The 19,815-nt window shown below is 27.2% G+C and overlaps 1 protein-coding gene across 2 annotated transcripts in view; it reads right to left on the bottom strand.

Moving 5' to 3' along the window:
* Positions 1-19,815, bottom strand: part of LOC121114950 (protein turtle homolog A) — a 207,973-nt gene that overhangs the window by 150,014 nt on the left and 38,144 nt on the right. For both annotated transcript variants that reach the window (XR_011779392.1, XM_040709076.2), the window contains exon 2: positions 14,129-14,301. Coding sequence is in view for 1 of the 2 variants with exons in the window: in XM_040709076.2 (XP_040565010.2) it covers positions 14,129-14,201 (73 nt within the window). In the remaining variant the exon portion in view is untranslated. The remainder of the gene's footprint in view (positions 1-14,128; positions 14,302-19,815) is intronic.

Genomic DNA, 19,815 nt, shown 5'->3' with positions numbered 1-19,815 from the left:
GAACTACGTGATTACTGGATCTAAGATGTATGTAACAACAATGCCGGATACTCCCATTAGTTAATAATAACTAAAAGCCGAGTTTAAAAAAATAGCAAAAAATTATGATAAAATCTTTTAGGATACAGATTTAGATCATTTATCATATATAACCGAGCTAAAAAAATTGGTCCTATTCTCAACTTTAATAACGATACAAATTGACGCAAAAACGGAAAAACATGTATGGTTTTTTAGTTTTCATGGAATAGTTTTTACATGTCTTGTTATTGAAAGTCATTATTGTGAAATTAGTACTTAATGTTGTGGGATTAAAAGCTGGTATTAAATGTGATCAACAAATTTGAATTGAATAATGTACTTAATATAATTATATGTATATATTTTAATTTCCAGACTAAAATCCCCTTATTTTTTATCCAGACAATTTATTGTAAAGCATACCACAATTGCAAAAATTTCAATACTCAAATTAACAGGAAAAAACCATAAATTTGAAAATTTTGCAATTAATTTATTTTTTCAATATGCAACTTTTAATTTCATCAAAAAACACTTAACCTTGTTAAATATTATAATTTCTAAATATGAAAAAAAAAACAAGGTGATTATGCAAAAATAATTTTTTTATCACATATGTTAGTGTAATAAGTTTTATCTTTAATTGTAAAAAAACAAAAAAAAAACTAAGCTTCTTTTTATTCTAAAATTTCGACTAACATTTCTCTTTGACAATTTGATAGAATTAATTGTGAACATGATATTATTTATCTTTATTTTTTATGAACACAGACCTTTTCTGCTTGGACAATAAAAACTGATTTTGGCAAAGTTAAAGGCTCTTGAGGCATTTGTCGGCGTGATTCTGATCATTTTATTTAAAAAAATTATTAAATTTGTATGTAGAAATTGCACATTTTAGGTCAACTTCTTTGGCGACTTTTTATACCTCCGCGAAAGAAGTTGAACAAAGCTTATGTATTTTGTCTGTTTGTTTATTAATAACAAGGATTACATCATAAGTTACGAATATATTTCGATCAAACTTGGTATGAAGGATATATTTGTTCATAATAACAGTCCTATAAATTTTGATATTTGTAGGTACCGCAAAACATAAAAATTAATAATCGACCATAACTTTTGGGAAAAATTAAGATTCATAAATCCAATTTGATTTTAGACAGAGTTTTACGCTCTATTGAGTGCTAATTCTAGTCTTACTTTTTTTCAAGAACTATCATCCAACCATAGATTAAATTTGAATAAATTATGTTTGATAAGAAAGGGAAATTGGAAATCATGTAACATAATTTAGGCTCCTCAAATGATTAAGAAACAAGGTTCACAATATTTTTAACTGATAAACCGAATACTAAAAAAAAAGTTATTTAATTGTCCCTAACAGAAAAAGACTATAAGCAGTGAGGCCGTACTTTTCATTTTTTTCAAAAATTAAAACCTGTAGTGTTTTTTACTGTGTTTACTGGTTTTTTTTAAGTCAATTGCAAAAAATGTAATTTTCAAAATGATATAATTTATTTTGAAAATTAGAGAAAATGCATTTTTTTCTTTATTTTCCAGTGCAAGTTTTTTGTAACTCCAGTATTTAGACCAGTGTTCATATTTGTTGAGTAATAACAGGATTCTGTTATTATGAGTGTTAACCAATATAAAGTCGATGTAGATTAGATAGAATTAGATAATGCGAATGGATTTATATTATATTTAAACTACCAATTGAGCTCATAATGACATGAGGATCTACACTAAGTGCATCATGAAATCCTAAACTACTTAGCTTAATGTTAAGTTTTGATGAAAATGTTTTCATATTTGAACGATTCAGATTAACGGAAATAACATGAATATCTATAAATTACATAAAGAAAGCCTGCACTGGCAAATATTTAAAAAAAACCACTTTTTCTCTAATTTTCAAAGTGAAATTAATGTAGCTAAGGGTCATCCTTAAATTTTTGAAATCTCTGCGAAAAAAATAAAACATTACCGGTCTTTGTTTTTCAAAAAAATGAAAAGTACGCCCTACTCTCAGCAGTTAGATAAAAATATTTACCCGAAAATTGGACACGCCAATAGATATAAATACATTATAATTTAATTGAGCATATTTTATAGATATAAAATAAGTCAAAATTATAGATTATTACAACATTTACTGTTTTACATTGTGCTTTCACTACTCAAATTTTTGCCATTTCACCCTCCGTTTTTTTTTAGTTAATTGTTCATATGGAGTTTGACTGAATAAATTTAAGTAAGCATTACCTATAGCATTAAATACAAAAACTTTAACCTTACCTAGTTCTGGTTTTTGAAGCCACTACACATTCACAATGTATTGAGCTGTTAATCCTATGCATTTTTGTAGTGTGCTACTATTTTCTTGTAGACTTAGCAAAAAGTGTTTTTTTTTTTTTTTTTTTTAATTCTAACGCTGTTATTACTATTTCTTCATTATTCAAGTGAGAATATTTAAGTATAAAGTGTAATCACAAGGGTGTATTACATGACAGCAGATAACTGTAATGATTTGTTGAGAAACAGGAGTATAAGTTTCTGTTAGACTCAGAGTAGAATTAATGATCAAAAACGGAGTAATTTCTATTCTTTTGCTCCTTTTTCATTATTTCATCAGAAATAAATACGATACAAGCTAAAAAATGGCCATTAGTACACACATATTGTAAAAATTATCAAGACATTAATATTCCAAAGTCACCATATTCATATACTATTTTGAGGTCATCAAAAAAGAGGTTTTCTTCCCTACGAAACTGTAGAGCTTTTTTCTGAATTGATTGGTAGCTTTCAAGTTTTGTCTCATGAAATGAATCTATCAAACACTTCATAAGCATATTCTCGTATGTCCTTATGAATGGATCTTTGAATAAGGTTTACAATCCAAGGTAATGTAGTTTTAAAAGACAACAAAGTTTTGGGAATTCGTTTAAGAACATCTTGTCGTTTTTAAGCAAAATGACAATGGAATTAAAATATAATACTAATTGATTAAACTTTTATCTCAATTTATTAAAGAAATAGTTGCGTGTAATGCACAAAATAAAGAATGGTATTGTAATATTTAGTCTGTCCATCTTCTTTTTAGCTTTTAAAAAGTTTCAATGCCTTTATGCATACCTTCTATGTACTTGATCTTAAATTATACTGGTTATTTCTTTGTTCCAAAATATTTTAATTGCTGCAGTATTTTTTAGATAACTCAACAGAATTTCAGTGGGATTAAGATGTAAGATTATCATAATCTTAACAGTCTAAAAAAATGATATTTTTGTTGTTTTACCCTCTATAACATAAATACTAACAGGAGAATATAAAAAAGTATTATGACATGTCAAATCTATGTATTTGTATTGATGAACACTTTGAGCATTTTTCAATTTTGTAACTATTATTTTTGTGAAAAATGTTTTCTTAAATTGTAATACTAAGCAATTAGGAATATGATATTTACGTACAGGGGGTTTGTATTTTACATTGATGTACTTTTCTCGTGATATGAATAAATAAGCTGAGCTAAAGTCTTAAGGCAGGTTGACAATACAACGAAAGAAGAGGCGCCGTGTCGCAAAGTCTCATCAAATGAAGCTTTAATATGCGTTATGGAGTTCACAATTTGAGTAAATAAACATTTTGAATACGGAAATTTTATTTTTTTATACTTTGCAACCTTTAATGTTAATGCAGATTATACTGTTCACGTTATTTTTCATTTAACTAAGACTCTTTTATATAAGGACTACAAAAAGCTAATAGACTTATTATATATATTATACACGAGCCCAGTTTGAGAGAGGGTTTTTTGTAACTCCAAACCCGATTATCCAAGATTTAAAACTTTTATGTAGTGACACTCTTAAATTACTGCCTCCACCACAGAGAGGCAGAGATATCATTTTACAATATTGATGCTAATAATTGATATCAATAAACCAAATGTTTTTTTTTAGATATATGAGATATCAGTACATGAAATCGACTACAGTACCTTTACACTAAAAAAATTACTCGAATAAGTCAGATTATGTACAAATGTATGTGTATGGAGGAGAAAAGGAAAGAGTATTCATGTTTTTACTTAGCTTCAAGAGTCTAATGTACGTAACCATAGTTTTGACGAAGCAAAATAAGTCTGACAACTCGTGATGAAACTTTGCAATGTAAAGCCTTTTCTTACATCAACGACCTTTACCCTGAATAGGGTTAAAATTCCAAGTTTGATGAAATCAAGCAGAACATGTGAATTAAAAAAATTAATTCGAAATTTTTAAAAGATTTTGCCATATTTGTGCTTAATATTCTTCCTTTTGTCTTTCTTTTTTAAATATGAACATATAAAGTTAATTATTTTACAATACTGACTAATTTTTTTTACCTCGATCAGAAAACTCCAAAACAATAAGTTATTGATAATAACTTCTAGAATATTGTAGAAAAAACTAGATACATAATCAGGAATCTCCGTTGAAGGAGTAGCAAAAAAGCATGTACAACAAAAATAACACTTCTTTTGTTATTACTATTGGGGTTTCCAAGATGTCTAAAAAAGTAACAGAGATTTGGAAGTATTTAGGAATTTGTTAAACTTTTATGGAACACCATAAGTAAGAGATTCCCAATTGTAAATTCACAAGGTTATCAAGGATGTCTTTTCTAAAGTAAAGTAAAAAAAAGGCTTAACAATAATGGATAAACATAGTTGGATAACATTACCTGCTCCCTATCCCTAAAAAAATAGCACTTAGGAGCCTTGCAGTAATGAAATTATATAGAATAACATCCATTTGTATAAAAACATGTTGTAAAATATTGTGAGTGTTAGTTTTTTTATATACAGGTAACGTTTCAACATTTTTGAGCTGATAAGGAGTAATTTAATTAATGGAAATAAGAAGTCAAGTTATGTATAACGATGGTCTTGATTTTGTCCAGTATTTCATATTTATTAGAAGTTAATAGGTATTTTTATCATCGAAAAGACATAATTATTGATAACACAATCCAACAAAATCACACCTTTTTTTATTCACAAGAACAGCATGTGCTCAACTTAGTACAGTTTGATCCCCTGATTCCAAATATGGTCTTATTTTTTCTCTCATAGCCTCGTGGTTTTCAGAAAAAAGCCATACATTTTTTCTTATTTTTGAAATTTTTAAGGTTCAAAGCTGTTTTAAGCCATCAGTGTTGAAGATGGGGATAAATTATGTTAATATATTTGAAACCTGGATGTTAAAAAATTATAAAACCATTTTTAAAATGTCTGCATCATACTTTTTACTCGAGTTTTCTTTGCTTAAAGTTGAAAATAGGTGCTTTTTGTTCAGAGGCTCATAGCTTCAATACAATTAGTTTAAAAAAATTTAAAAGTATTGCATTTGATAGCTGAAAGTATGAACTTTAATTTTAAAAAAAAGAGCCTCCCCAAAGACGCTCTATATTGTTGTCAATTTAAGATAAGACCACGACAATATTCCATGGAAATAACTCATTTTTGAATTGATCTCATAATAAAAGACAATAAGTATTCGTATGCCTCAGCTAGAAGAGCAATAAAAAAGTAAGCAATAATTATTATTTTCAAAAATTGAATTTGGATAACATTATATTATTAAACTAATTGTTATCCATTAATTAAAACAAACTATTTTGATTACCCTTAATTGGCGACATAAATTGCTCATAATCCTATATGCGGTGAAGCTAATCGAGAGTATTTTGGACATGTTAAAAAAATAACTAAATATCAACATAGTAATCCTGACAATTTCAAAAATGTTCTGGAGAAGAGCCGCTTACCTTTCATAACGCTTCATTAGATCAGTTACTAGTATATGTTACTAAGGAGGGGCGAGGGGGCTGGAGGAGGGACAAGGATATAAACAAGGAGGAGAATGACTCCGATGTTGATCCTCAATTTTACTCGAGCCACACATAGACTTACAATTATAACTCTGCAACAAATCCTCAAAGTTACTTTTCATCTCTTATGAACACACATAAATGTTCAATCAGGTGTTTAATATAATTGGATGTAGTAGAAAAGGAAGTTCTCACTGAGAAATTAAATAATAATAAAAACTGCTTAGGAAAATGAACATTCACTCTTCAATTTAGAGCTAAAAAATAAACCCGATTTTCATCATAATCTATTTAGACGAATGTAATTTCTGAAGTACACCATAAAAAACTTTATATTACAGAGTTAGTGAGAAATTCATATTCCAATTGATTACACCCATGTATTGTTTATAACAAATTTTATTATGTTATTACGTGACTTTGTTATGTTGTTCCCTTACACAAAAACGTTTTAAATTACTATTATTTTTTGGTTTTAGTGTGCAAATACAAGACTGGTCTAGAACTGTTGTAATTTTAGTTTGGCTGAATTAAACTGATCCTTTAAAGAAGTTACATCTGGATTGGTATCATTGAAAAAATTCCCTCTAGATTCATTTTACAAAAAAACCAATCTAGATCGGTCACATTTAAAAATCGGCTAAGATCGATTTAATATGCAAATTGTTGATGATGTTATTTGTATTTACTAATTGTGAACTTCAGTTTAGTACTATCATATTTAAGCGGTTCATAATTATACAGATGCTATAAAATCCATCTAATGAGTGAAACGGAATAAATCAGTCTACGATTAGAAAACAATTTGATTTCAATGCTCGGTCTGAACGGCGATCTCGACCGAATTTGTCCAGAAACCTTGACTTAAAACCAAATTGGTCTGAAAAAAAAACAACTCTTAAAATAGAGTCCGATAAAATTGTTCGTGGACCAAGTTTCAACATTAATTATTGTATATCATTGACCTATCATATCAATCAAGAAAAATGTAGTTTCCTTGTTTTAGTGATAAATTTAGTACAATAACCTTACCCGAACTTTTCCGCACAATTATATTGATAACAGATTCAAGTCTGTGAATACAATTTTCGATTCTATATTAAATATACAAAAATATTAGTAATTTTTGCAAATTTCTTGTCAAAATCAGAAAATTGCAAAAAGTAAAAACCAAACAAGCTTTTTCCTTAATATTTTGTGCAATAGTGAATTCAATTTTATATTATATAAGAGAAGAAAAAAGTTTCTCATGCGAAATAAAAATACTTATGAAATCAAATCCTGATAAATTATTATTTTATTCTATATTCTTAGATAGTCTATTACATGGAAAGTTAATAGATATTGAAGATGCAAAAAAATATTTGCTTTAAATCTAATATGGAAAGATTTTTTTTTTACAAAAATAAAAATAATCAATATATTCAAATTTTACTTTTTTTAAATCATCTCAATGATGAAATGCTATAATAACGTTATGTTTTTTGATTAATAACTTTCATTATAGTTTTGCAGATTAAGGTGTACTAAGATTTATATTATAGATTGGATAATTTTACTGACACTAGTCATATACATCTTCAGGGCTCTACTTTGGCTAACCAACATGCTATCTGTGAATCGTAGATAAACTAACAAATGATAAAAGGAAACATACAAAAAAAAATGCAACTGATTTATTTGTATTCTGCATAACAAAATCTCAAATATTTTCTGACTATATAAGTTTTTACTTTTGATAAAAAATATCAACTGATGGGAAAGTGCTTCATAATTCAATTAATATATTAAAAAAAAACATTTCAAACAAATAACACGATAGTAAATAATGTTGAAACTTGCTTCGAGAACAATATTTACCGGTTCAATCTTAAATGATTTTTGTCAAGACTAAAAAGGGGATAAGTTCTCGACCAGTTTGAGCTCATATATTGGTTGAGATCGCCTTCTCAGATCATATATCTATATTTAATCGAGGACTGATTTTTTCGGTCTCACTATATAGATCAAATTTATACGAATTGTACACTTATGAAACACATACCAGCAAAACATTGAAAACCTAATTGCACTCTTACAAAGTAAAGATCCTCAAAATTGTTTTTTTTTCCTACTATCTCCGATATAAGTTGATTTTTTTTTCAGAATACTTTGCATTATATTACATAATTATGATGTAAATTTTAGGATTGTAAATTGTTTGATATTCGAGAAAAGGGGATTTATACAACTGTGCCGTCTTGCAATTCTCCTTTGTCTTTTTTACATCTGTGATGATCAATAAAGTCATCTGTATTGCCTTTCAAATACATTTTTTCTTAAAAAAATTAATATTATATTGATACTGTCATCAACTAAGTTTATTAATAAATTGATAAAAAAACATCTACCCATTACTTAGAATTGGCATGATCAATTTTTTGAACTGAAAGGGTTCTTCATTTGAATATTTTAACTTTTAATTAATTATAACTATAATATTTTTATTTTTCCCTTTATAAAACAGCACATGATTTCCAACAAGATTTACATTGCTAAACATATTTTTTTTCTTTTACACTTGGCTCAAAATTATAGGAAAAAACAAATGTTTTTTATTGCTCTTTATTTAAATGTTCTACATATTCCTATCAAAAAAGTTTATAGTATAGGCAATAAGAGAATAAAAAAAAATACCATTTAATGTAATTCTGACACTTTATTATTCTTCAGCCTTTTTTTTGTGATGATTATGCTTGAATGTTTATTTCATAAAATGCGTTTTCATTGAATAAAGAAAAAAAATATAGGATGATATTCCATTGGTATTGTTATATGAAAATATATATACAAAAAATATATTTTAAACAAACGTGTGCGAAAATTCAAAAAATGTCTTCAATTTTTTACCTTATTTTCTCAGTAGATAACTGTTATTTGTTACAACAGACAAGAAAATTTATATTTTGCTTTGCCCTGGGATACAAATTGTATGCTCCTGATTACTTTTACCTTTAGAAAAATAAAAAAATAATATCAATAACCCCAAAATTTTGGATTTTGTGGCCTATTGAGTGTGTTTTGAAAATTATTTCATAATAATATAAACATGATTAAAAGGGCTGTTTAGACAGCAACTTTTTTTGAGAAAAACGCACCATATTTATTCATCATTATTTTATAACCTAATTTATATATTTTTTTTAAATGGCTTCTAGAGTGAAAGAATATCATCCTTTACTCGGTATCCTGCAGTATTATGTACATATCAAAATAAAGTTTCCTATAAGGTACACCAACATTCTCAACCGGTTTATTGTGGACAAGAAACTTTTTGAATCATAACAAAAAATATATTATTATTATATTACATTGACAAAACGTAGCCATGTGGATATTTTTCTCCTTGGAGACCTGAATTAAAGACAAAACATAAATTTAGTTTATAAAGACATGAATGATACTGGGTGGGGAAATATTTAAATTGCCTATGTATCTTTTTCTGTAGGATTGAAAATGTTTAATGAGTACAAATAATTGAAGAACAATATCTTTAAAATACTTATAAATATATATTTTTTTAACACAATGATGAAAATTATGGTTTGTTTTAACGAGAAAATATAAAACTTAATTTAAAACCACCTTGAAAAGGTTTATGATTTAAAAAGTTATTTAAGAGTTGTTGTAAAAAAAATATTACATATGAATATTAAATGATTGTGACTTTAAGAATGCTTATGAAATGTTGCACTCTGTAGAAATTTCGAATTTCAAGTCCATTATCTTATAGTTATATGATGAAAATAAAAAGCAATCAAGGGCACATTGTTTCAGTTTAAATTTGATGAATAGACTAATATAATAATTTCATACACATACAAGGGCTACTTCGTTTCAAATGAAGTTGAGCTAAAAAATTTAAACTGAGTACTTCATATTCATATTAAAAGGTGAATAATTCTTAAGTAAGACATAATTAATTATAAAATAAATACAAACAAACGAAAAACAATAAGTGTAGTTATTATTAAATTCCAATGGACTTAGATGAAACACTCTGGCCAATAGATTTGACGGAGCTTTGAGCTTAAGTATATCTGGGAATCGATGGATGAAGGATTTAGAAACATTTTTAGTGGGAGTTCAACTACAGTTTCATTGTTTTAACAAGACAACTATAAAGTACAGAATCACAAACGAAGTAATTTAAAAAATATATATACAATGATTGCAGGTGCAAGATTTGATAAACGGAGTTTAAGATCCTTGGCAACCAAAGCTCTTAACTTTTTCCTATTTCTAAACTGCAAATATTTTTTTGGTTTCTTAGAGGAAATTTGAATTAATTTTTTTGTGTTTTTAATTATCCATATTCTTTAATCTTTAAATAATTTGTTAAAAATCCCCAAAAAAGAGATGAATTAATTGTATTATGCTATGTACTTTTATCTAAAACTATTTTGTCTAAAACCATTTTAACTCAGGGCATTTCGCTCTAAATGGTATTTTCCCTTAAAATATACACAAATGAGATTTAAACGTTGTAATTGTCTGTTTTTGGTAAAAATGGATCTTCCATTTGAATTCTTAACTCAAAATATAAAATGTTTATTACTTCAAAAACATTAAATGGGTTTTATAGAGCAAGACCAGTGGCTTCTTTTCATTATTATCCATAATGTGTCAGAAGAAGATGTGGTTTGCTGTAGTGAGGTGAACCGCTAAGGAATTTAAAGAATAGTTGAGTCATAATTAATTAACCAGCCGCCTCTTCTTCTGACACATAGTGGATCATTAGGAAGTGTAAATTACTGCTCTTGCCTCATGTTATGGTTGGTTATAATAGTTATCCATGTTGTCGAATGACAATTCTTAATTAAGACTGTAGAAGTATTTAGCACTTCTTTAATTTGAATAACTGTCTTGTTTGTTAATTTTCATTTTTATTTTTTATATTAATATTTATACTACTAATTTTGTTTCTGATTCAAAATTATTACGTCGTGAGATTTTGATAGTAAGAGAACAAATTTTAGAACATAATATCACGATTATTCTAAGAGAAACTAAACATTCACTCCTTTTTATTGAATAAACATTACATATTTTTTGAATTAAAAATTAAAAGGAAAAATCAATTTTATTAAAAAAATTATTAAGATTTAATTTGAACCCAAAATAGACATGTGTCTTATTTCTCAGATCTTACTTTGAAGGCTTTATGTAGTCATTGTTAATACATCGAGTAGATATGTATTTCATATTTCTAAACATATTTTTTAAAGAACATTTCTAATTAATATTTTTAGTCTAGCACGAAGCCTATTGTAATTGAAGGGCTCTCTGTCTTCTATATATAGATTTATTCTATGAAAAGATTAAATAAAAAAAATAGATTTCGTAATTTTTGTTTACCTTATATTTAATTGGTTTATATGCAATATCGTCAAAAAGACGGATTTGCACCGATCACTGATTATTCAAAAAATATTTTTGATGATATGTAGTCATATATTTTGGGTTTTTTAATTACTTGGTTTATTCGGTTAATAAATCTTTCAATTTTTATCATTTGTATTTCTGATAATGGCATTAAAAAAAAGTTTTGATAAATATATATATGAGTAGTGAAAAGATTAAAGGATTAAATTAAAAAGAAACAAAAAAAACATATTTATATATTAGTTGGATGTAAGCGGAGCACGATAACAGATGGCTTGTATCATGTTTTGACTGCATTATTTAGGCCTTGGTTAATTTTGTTGTCAGATGTCAATGCTTTGTTTTTTCTCCTCATAAGAGTTTTTAACAATGATTGGTTGAGTTAGAATTAGATCTTGCTAGCTGTGTATAATTCTCAACAATTATTAGTTAAACAATCTGTAGTTGATGAGAGTGGGCTATGTAGTAACTTTTTTGTGAATTTAAAAAATATTTATTTGCGTATGAAAGGTTACAAGATACAATAAAGTTACGAATTGTCAATTTTAGCAGATTGTTATATGTTTTTTTTTGCTGTGTGTTTTAACAATATATTTCAAATGATTTACTTCAGCTATTTACAGACAAATGTTGAACATGTTTTTATAGGGAAGATCCTTAATCATAATAACGCCATTAATATCATATATTGTAGAATTCTTGTTTGGAGCAGTTTGAAAACTTTTTGGTTTCTAAACTTTATGAATGAACTTCAAATATATAATCAATGAATCATTAAACTTAAAAAAATTTAATTTCTTAATTATGACTTTTTAGTGATGCAAACGTATGACTATTGAAAAAATGGTTAAACCACTTTTTAAATAAATATTAGAAATCTATTGTTAAAAAGTGTATATAGTTAAAATTATTCCTTTTTTTTTAACATGGAAAAACCGTCAGTCAGTTACTTTGAATGTAAAAAATCTCAATTTCTAAACAAAAAATCTCGATCAAAAGAAATGTCTTCGATTTTTACTAATTTATGAAAACCATTTTATACCCAAAAATTGACAATCATTTAAAGAATAAAAATTCCTATTTGATTTTTTTATAGGGTTTGATTTTACTGAAAGTAATACTGAATGAATCATTGTACCAATGTCCAATGTACTTATTATATTTTAACAAAATGTTCTCAAGTGAAATTGCTTATAGCAAGTAGGGAGTACATAAGTAATAAAGGTAATATTGAAATGGTTTATCTCAATTTGGTAAAAGTACCAAACAAAATATATATTTATAAAATTACATTCTCCACCCATATATGTTGTACAATAAATTACTCGATGTAACTTTTACATTGCAGATAAAAAGATTGTCATAAATATAAAAGTAAGTTTGCTACCACAAAAATTAAAGCATAAATATATTAGTGATGGATTTGTTTATGACTCGAATCCAAAAGAAACTCCACATAACCACAGCCGATAATTTTCTGAAAATTAATCAAACTCACCTCATTTATTATTTAAAATACTATACTAAATTCGAATGACAAAAAATCAAAATGTTATATCGTTATCACTTATTCATAGATATCAATCATAGATTTTGTGTATCCCTCAACCTTTCTTCTAAAAAGTGAGACAAAAAAGTCCAAAATTATTTAATTCTTTGCTAATTACGTCATTTCCCCCAGCTGTTAAACTATTCCTTATTGTATACTAGGCATATGTTAAATAGGTACTTAAGAGTAAATCGATTACAACAAATCATCTTACATGATACTAATGATAGGCAATAGTAAATAATTTGACAGCCATAAAATTAAAATACAAAGTACTTGTAAGTTTAAATTTAATTATAAAGATTAATCATTTTAGTATGTAAATAAACACGCAATAAAGATTTTCCATTTTTTTGTATATGTTCCGAATTTTTTTACATATGGTCCTGTTCTAAATCTGAGAAACGTATCTAAATCAAACATAAAAACCATCTCATGGAACAACAATTATACATGACACAATGATATCAATCAGAACGTGACATCCTCATGAATTTAAGTATCTCAGCTATATTATTGTTTTTAAAGTTACAATGCATATGTTAATTTTCTTTCTTCCTCTTTTTTATATTTATTTACAAATGCTTTTATTAAGTGTGGTATGGGACAGCTACTGCTCTGTTTATTTTCATTAATCGACAGTAGGAAGACTACTATACGATTTATTTAAATGCTTTCCTCCAATGCCGGGTCCATCATTATGGTCCAGTCGCCCACCTAGTTTTTAATTGATCCAAAAGCCCTGAACACTTAACCTCCTGCTGCCTTACGGAAGGGTCTACCCTTGGGAAACTATAGAATAAATGTCGAGAGGACTCCAATTTGATTTACAAAAGATACTATATTTCTCGAGCAACTTTTAGATCTCATTATTTGTAAATAAATACTACTTAGCTGATTTAAAGCGAAACCTCTTTTTTTTCTCCTTATTTATATTATTTGATTAATAATTAATCACCTGATTGATATATTCAAACTGACTTAATTGTTGTACGTATTGTTTGATTTGCTCAATTTGATGGGGAAAAGTTTTCTTTGTGAGATATCTTCACTCAAACTTGAGCTCGTCTTGAGTCAATGCTCAAAACTTTAAATCGACTTATGGTCAATTACTCTGACTCGATGAAACTCGATAGTTATTACATAAACCCAACAATAGCAGGTATCATAATTTGCACAATTCTGCCTGGTCAATATATAAATAAATATATTTGCCAAATTGGTTCTAAATATGTATATTTGTTGACTTACCTGATTTAAGCAAAATGAATAAAATGCTGATAATTAGAGATTTCATTTTTGGTCGAAAGTTGACGAACTGCATTTGGATTCTTTTTCTTCATATAATTCAATTAAAAGAAATATAATGCATGTTAACATCTTTGTTCGACGAGACACATCTTTGTCATTAAGTATCCAAAGCCCTGAAAGAGACAGTATGAATTAGTATAAATATTTTTTAAATAAATATGTTATAATGGAGTGATGTAGGTCAATATACAATGCATAAGTCAGACAGAGTAATTGTAATACTATAATGTTTATAAAACTTAATCAATTGAACTCCATCTCACCAATAAATAATATGGGATGTACAAGGTAAATCCGGAATATCTTTAACGGCTAATTAGGAGTATTGGAGAGGTTTTGTGATAAAATATTTAATATTTTTTACAAGCTGAATGTGTTAGCTTTCGAATTTAATAACAAATTTTTTGAGTATCTCGTCATTCAAGCATGGAAATAGTCATAGGTGGCTTGAAACGATCAATTGGCACTCATTCAGACACTTCAATTGCTATGCTGGAAAAGGACTACGACGTGAACAAAGAGATAATTAAAAATACCCTCACACATACATTTCTTGTCTAGGGTTAGAGCCTAAAAGCATTTGCTAACAGAGCAGAATAAGGCAGACAGAATTAACAAAAGCAAGATCCTTATCAACCAAATGAAGAGCAAAGATGGTTACGTGCATTTTTTTCTTTTCAGGCGTGAAAATCTTCACCATTGACGCCAAACAGAATCGTAAAAATGATAGATGGATCTGTCTAGACACTGATGAGGTCCAGCCAGTCATAAAAACAAAGAATCCGGCTTCGGTTGTGGTCTTGGCGGTTATCAGCACGGATGGATAAGTTATGCACCCACTTCTTCCAAAAGATCCAGAAGGTAACCAAGGAGGTCTACAAATACGTTCTCAAGGACATGGCCATCCCATGGATTAATGAAGTCACTGATGGGAAGCCATATATATTTCAAAAAACTAATCACCTGCTCATAAGGCCAAGATTGTCCAAGAGCTCTTAGTACAAAATGTGCTTGATCTAAGACCTCCATTTATTTGGCCAGCCAACACCCCCGACTTAAATTCCTGTCGTTTTTACGTGTAGGGCAGGGTAGAAAGGATCGACTGCAAGAATAATTATACCTCAGTTGAATCCTTGGAGGCCTCCATCGGCAATACAATGAAGGACATTGATCCACGTGAGTTAGCAAATACACGCAAGGCATGTAAAGATCATGATCGAGAACGGAGGCTTTCATTATTAATAATCATTTTAAATTTAATGTTGCTTTCAAATGTATAATCAATTATCTTTCTATCTCTTATACAAGTCTTACAGTTAGCCGTTAAAGTTATTCTGGATTTACCTTGTCCACCCTGTATATGGACTTTTTTAGCAAATATATTGTTATGACCTTTTTTTTGGGAAGAAATAATATTTTTTTTTCTGTAATAGATGCAATTTTATACCAAAAAAAAACACCTCTATTTCCCCAAGACAATAAAAAGTTCACCAGGTTACGAACTACTACTGTATAGGACATATTATTTTTTAATCAATAAATTATTATCAAACAAGACCAGTTATATAAAGAATAAGTAATCAACCACTCCCCTTTTATCTTCCTTGTTCATATTATTAATTGTTGGGGTAGATAAATAATAAAAAAGGGTAAAACCATCATTTGAAACCTCCATTATTCATTTCAGAACTGATTAACAACTCAGAAATTTATGAAGTACTCCCCCCCGCCCAAAAAAAAAAAAATGGATATTGCAAGAATATGAATTAAGAATTTACAAAGACAAATGAGTAAAAATATGATTAACACAGAATCTTATAAAGATATTAGTCTACGGTGTAGAAATACACCCCAAGGAAGTAACAAAACTTTTATGAACGTAAAAAATACTCATAACTTTAATGCAAAGAAATTATAATAAACCATAATCTTATATTTTTCGTACAAAGATTCATTAGGAATAGGTTATTTTAATATTTGATGATATATAAACTTTTTATAGAACTGTATCTGAAAAAAAAAAAAACTAATTTAGAAAAACAAAAATACACTTCACAAAAAATAAAAAAATGATAAATAGGAGACATTAACCTAAATTACTTTTTTGGGTTGTTCTTTAGCAAAGTGTTGTTTTTTAAGGTAGCATTTTTCGTAAATTAATTAATATGAGGACATAAAAAATACATAGATAGAATGATTCCCACCCTCTTTGTAAATGTCCCTATGGAATCGAGTAAAATTAAATATAAACAAAATAAAAACTGACAATTCGAATTTAAAAATTGTACACTAAATAATTAACTGGCGTTGCAACTTTAAATAAAAACAAATATAATATTTTGTAAATATAGAAAATATTTATATTTTTTTATAATAAAAAGATTTTAGATATAGTTTTTTGATTAAGAAAGTTGTTAATAATGTATCAGTAAAAAGTATATATATATTTAAGTTCTGTTTAATAACTTAAGATATGAGGAAAAATTTCCCTCAAAAATGTTATTGTAATATATTTGAAGAAATTCATATAGATAAACAAGTTTTCTTATTTTTGTTTTATAATTTATTATGATTTCATACATGTTTATGTATCTATGTAAATTAATATAATCTTTATAGGAAATCAAATATGATCCAAATTTTGAGCTATGTAAAAATATCCTGAGTTCAACTTTTACTATAAAATTATAATCTATAATTTAAATTATTTCAAATTTTTTAATTAACTAATCGCTTAAAAACATGGACAAGTTACTGCGTCTGGTTATTTTTGTAGGTACACTTATAAAATCTCTTTAATTATGACAATGAATGTAATTTGAGTTATGTAGCATTAGTTTTAACAGTCATTTATGTAGGGTGTTTTTTTCAAAATATAAAAACTTATATGAGCCGACCCCAACAATAAAAAAATTCAAACTATTATAATTTTAGGAAAAAAATATTGAATATAATTTCTCAAAATGTAATTAGAGGATCGATCGAGGAAAATTATACAGTTATCAAAATTGTCAAAGACTAAAATGTCAGTTTTTAAAGTTATAAATAAGTGTTTCCCAACTGGTCTCTTCGTCAAGGATTACATAAATAATCAGTAGTCATTTGAAATTAGTGTGTGAAATAATGGGATATCAGTCGAAATTTGAAAGTTTTTTCGACATCCGCCCCCTCCACAAAGCAAAATATTAGCACCGGCTCTGTATAAGGCGCACACCGTTGGCTTAAAAAAGTGCTGTAGGGCTTTGCAGTGAAGAAAAGGTTTAGAGTCGCTTCTTAAAAAATGACATCCGTGCTAGCAAAAATGATATCAGTAGAGCTCTACTTTATATTTAAGCAAATATCCTGTATAGTTATTTAAATGTAAATGTATTTATAATAATTGATTTCTGACTAAATATTATATTTTCCAAAATGATGGCAGCCTTTGTTATTGCTATATATATGTATGTATGTAAATGAAATAAATTCATTTTAAAACAGTGTACGTATGTTTGTAATTAAGTGGAAAGTAAAATTAATTTTATTTTTTTTGTGGAAACCTTGCTTAAATGTACAAAATGTAATTTTGCTCCAACACCTTTATAAAAATAGAAAGTGGAAAATTTGAACATTAAATACAAAATTTGACTTTTTTTTTTTTTTAATATGAAAAAAAAACACACATTGATTCAAGCAAACACACATAATTATTATTAATCCAATCAGAAAGACTGATTGGATTATGTTTTTTATGCAATAATAAATATTCTGTTTATTTATATTTGTAAATCAATTTGGACGTTCCTTCAAAATATAAATAACTGTGTCGGATATCGAAATCGAGTTTTAAAGTATAGAGTCAAGTCTCATTTGAGTAAAGGTGTGAGGTAAAAAAAAGTATTTCTATTAAATTGATCAAATCTAAGCTCAATAAATAAGTTTGTTTGTCTAGTGAGAATTCATCGATTATTAACAGTAGTTATAAACATCTCAACAGCATCACTAAGAATTTATTATTTATTTTAAGTAATATTTTTTACTTTCCCATTATGCTAATCTATATTCGAATATTTATAGTTAATTGTAGTTCACCGCTTATACATAATACTAATGAGAAATAATATCTAAGTTGGTGTTATGTGCACTGTATAGGTTAATTTGCTTCAGTTATTTAAATGCATAATGTTATTCTTGTTTCAGTTAGGAATTATAATAATTAATTGTTTTTATTTTATTGATAAAGTAATTAAGCATACTACAGAATAGAAGCAATCGATAAAATTAACAAATAAATATTAAATAATTAAGCACATCGATTTTTTATTGTACAGTAATAGAGATACGAGTTGGGATCAGAGTAAAACTTACAGTGACATATGATTTTATGTAACTATATATCAGGTGGTCATAATAACAAGATTGCAAGAGCTACTTGAAGTGCGATTTTTAAAATCATTTCTTATAGAATAAATTGCTTTGACTTATGAACTCCTTTCAGGAACAAATTAAACTCATACGTCAAGGTACTTCTGCATGTTAATTGAATAAGTTAGGGTACATAGCAATTATTATGGTATCTTATAATTTAAAAGTACACTGGAAAAACATTCATCAACTATATGCTTCTGACCAAATAGCCAGTTGAAAATAAATCATTCGAGTTGAACAAATCAATGGACAAAACACTTATAAGAGGCCAAAAAAGTCAAATTAACAACTGATAAAAAATATTGCGAGGATATTTACGTTTGGGGATAGCGATCTGAGAGATCAATAAGCTACAGTTTTGTAATACTCTATTGCAAAGATGAAAGAAAATCGCTTAAGTCATTAATATTTATAATTTTTTTCTTCGTAAAAAAATGCATTAGATTAAGAAAAAGTGATTTAAAGTGAGAGTAATTTATAGAAATTTGATATAAACTTGGTGATAACACATGTAAGAATGTTATTCATAAGATGTTATTGAGAAAAAAAAGTCAGTGTATGGAAAGTACTGTATAATATATTAATGTACAACGGCATTACCACACAAAAACAAGAAATTACAATGTATTTGATTGACAAATGTCAATGCTTCTGTTTTTATATTGTCGCGTTAAAATATTATAATTTCGTTACTGGCACATAAAGTTACTAAACTCCATGAACAGATTTTAAAAAATTATACAGAGTCTCAAGATGACTAAAACAATATTCTCTTTAAAACGGAGTCCTTCAATAAAAATCCACAATTTTTGTGCAAAAATTATGTAAGTTTTATTCCATAGCACTGATAAATGGCATACATACATTTAACGAATTACTCTGACATATTTTGAGATATTTCTGTCTAATTAGCATTATTGTCAAAAATTGCTTTTTAAACCTATTGTGACTCTCTAACTTTTGGAAGACTAACATCAAATAAAAATCAAAGAAAATGACAAATTAAAGATTTACTTTATTCCTTGTAAATAAAAAAATAATTTTATTATAAAAGGGGTACTTTCATTTGTGTTGTCAAAAAATAAAATTCAATGATTTTTTTCTTTGAATATTTTTGTCTTTTTTTTTCCCAGATAACTTTTAATTACTACGCGTGAGTGCTCTTTTAAAAAAGTTTAAAATACAGGATTATAAGAGTAAAAAAAGGTGAAATAAAAAAT

The sequence above is a fragment of the Lepeophtheirus salmonis genome, chromosome 3 (assembly GCF_016086655.4).
Source record: "Lepeophtheirus salmonis chromosome 3, UVic_Lsal_1.4, whole genome shotgun sequence".
NCBI classification, from domain to species: domain Eukaryota; kingdom Metazoa; phylum Arthropoda; class Copepoda; order Siphonostomatoida; family Caligidae; genus Lepeophtheirus; species Lepeophtheirus salmonis.
This window is presented reverse-complemented; position numbering and strand designations above follow the sequence as displayed.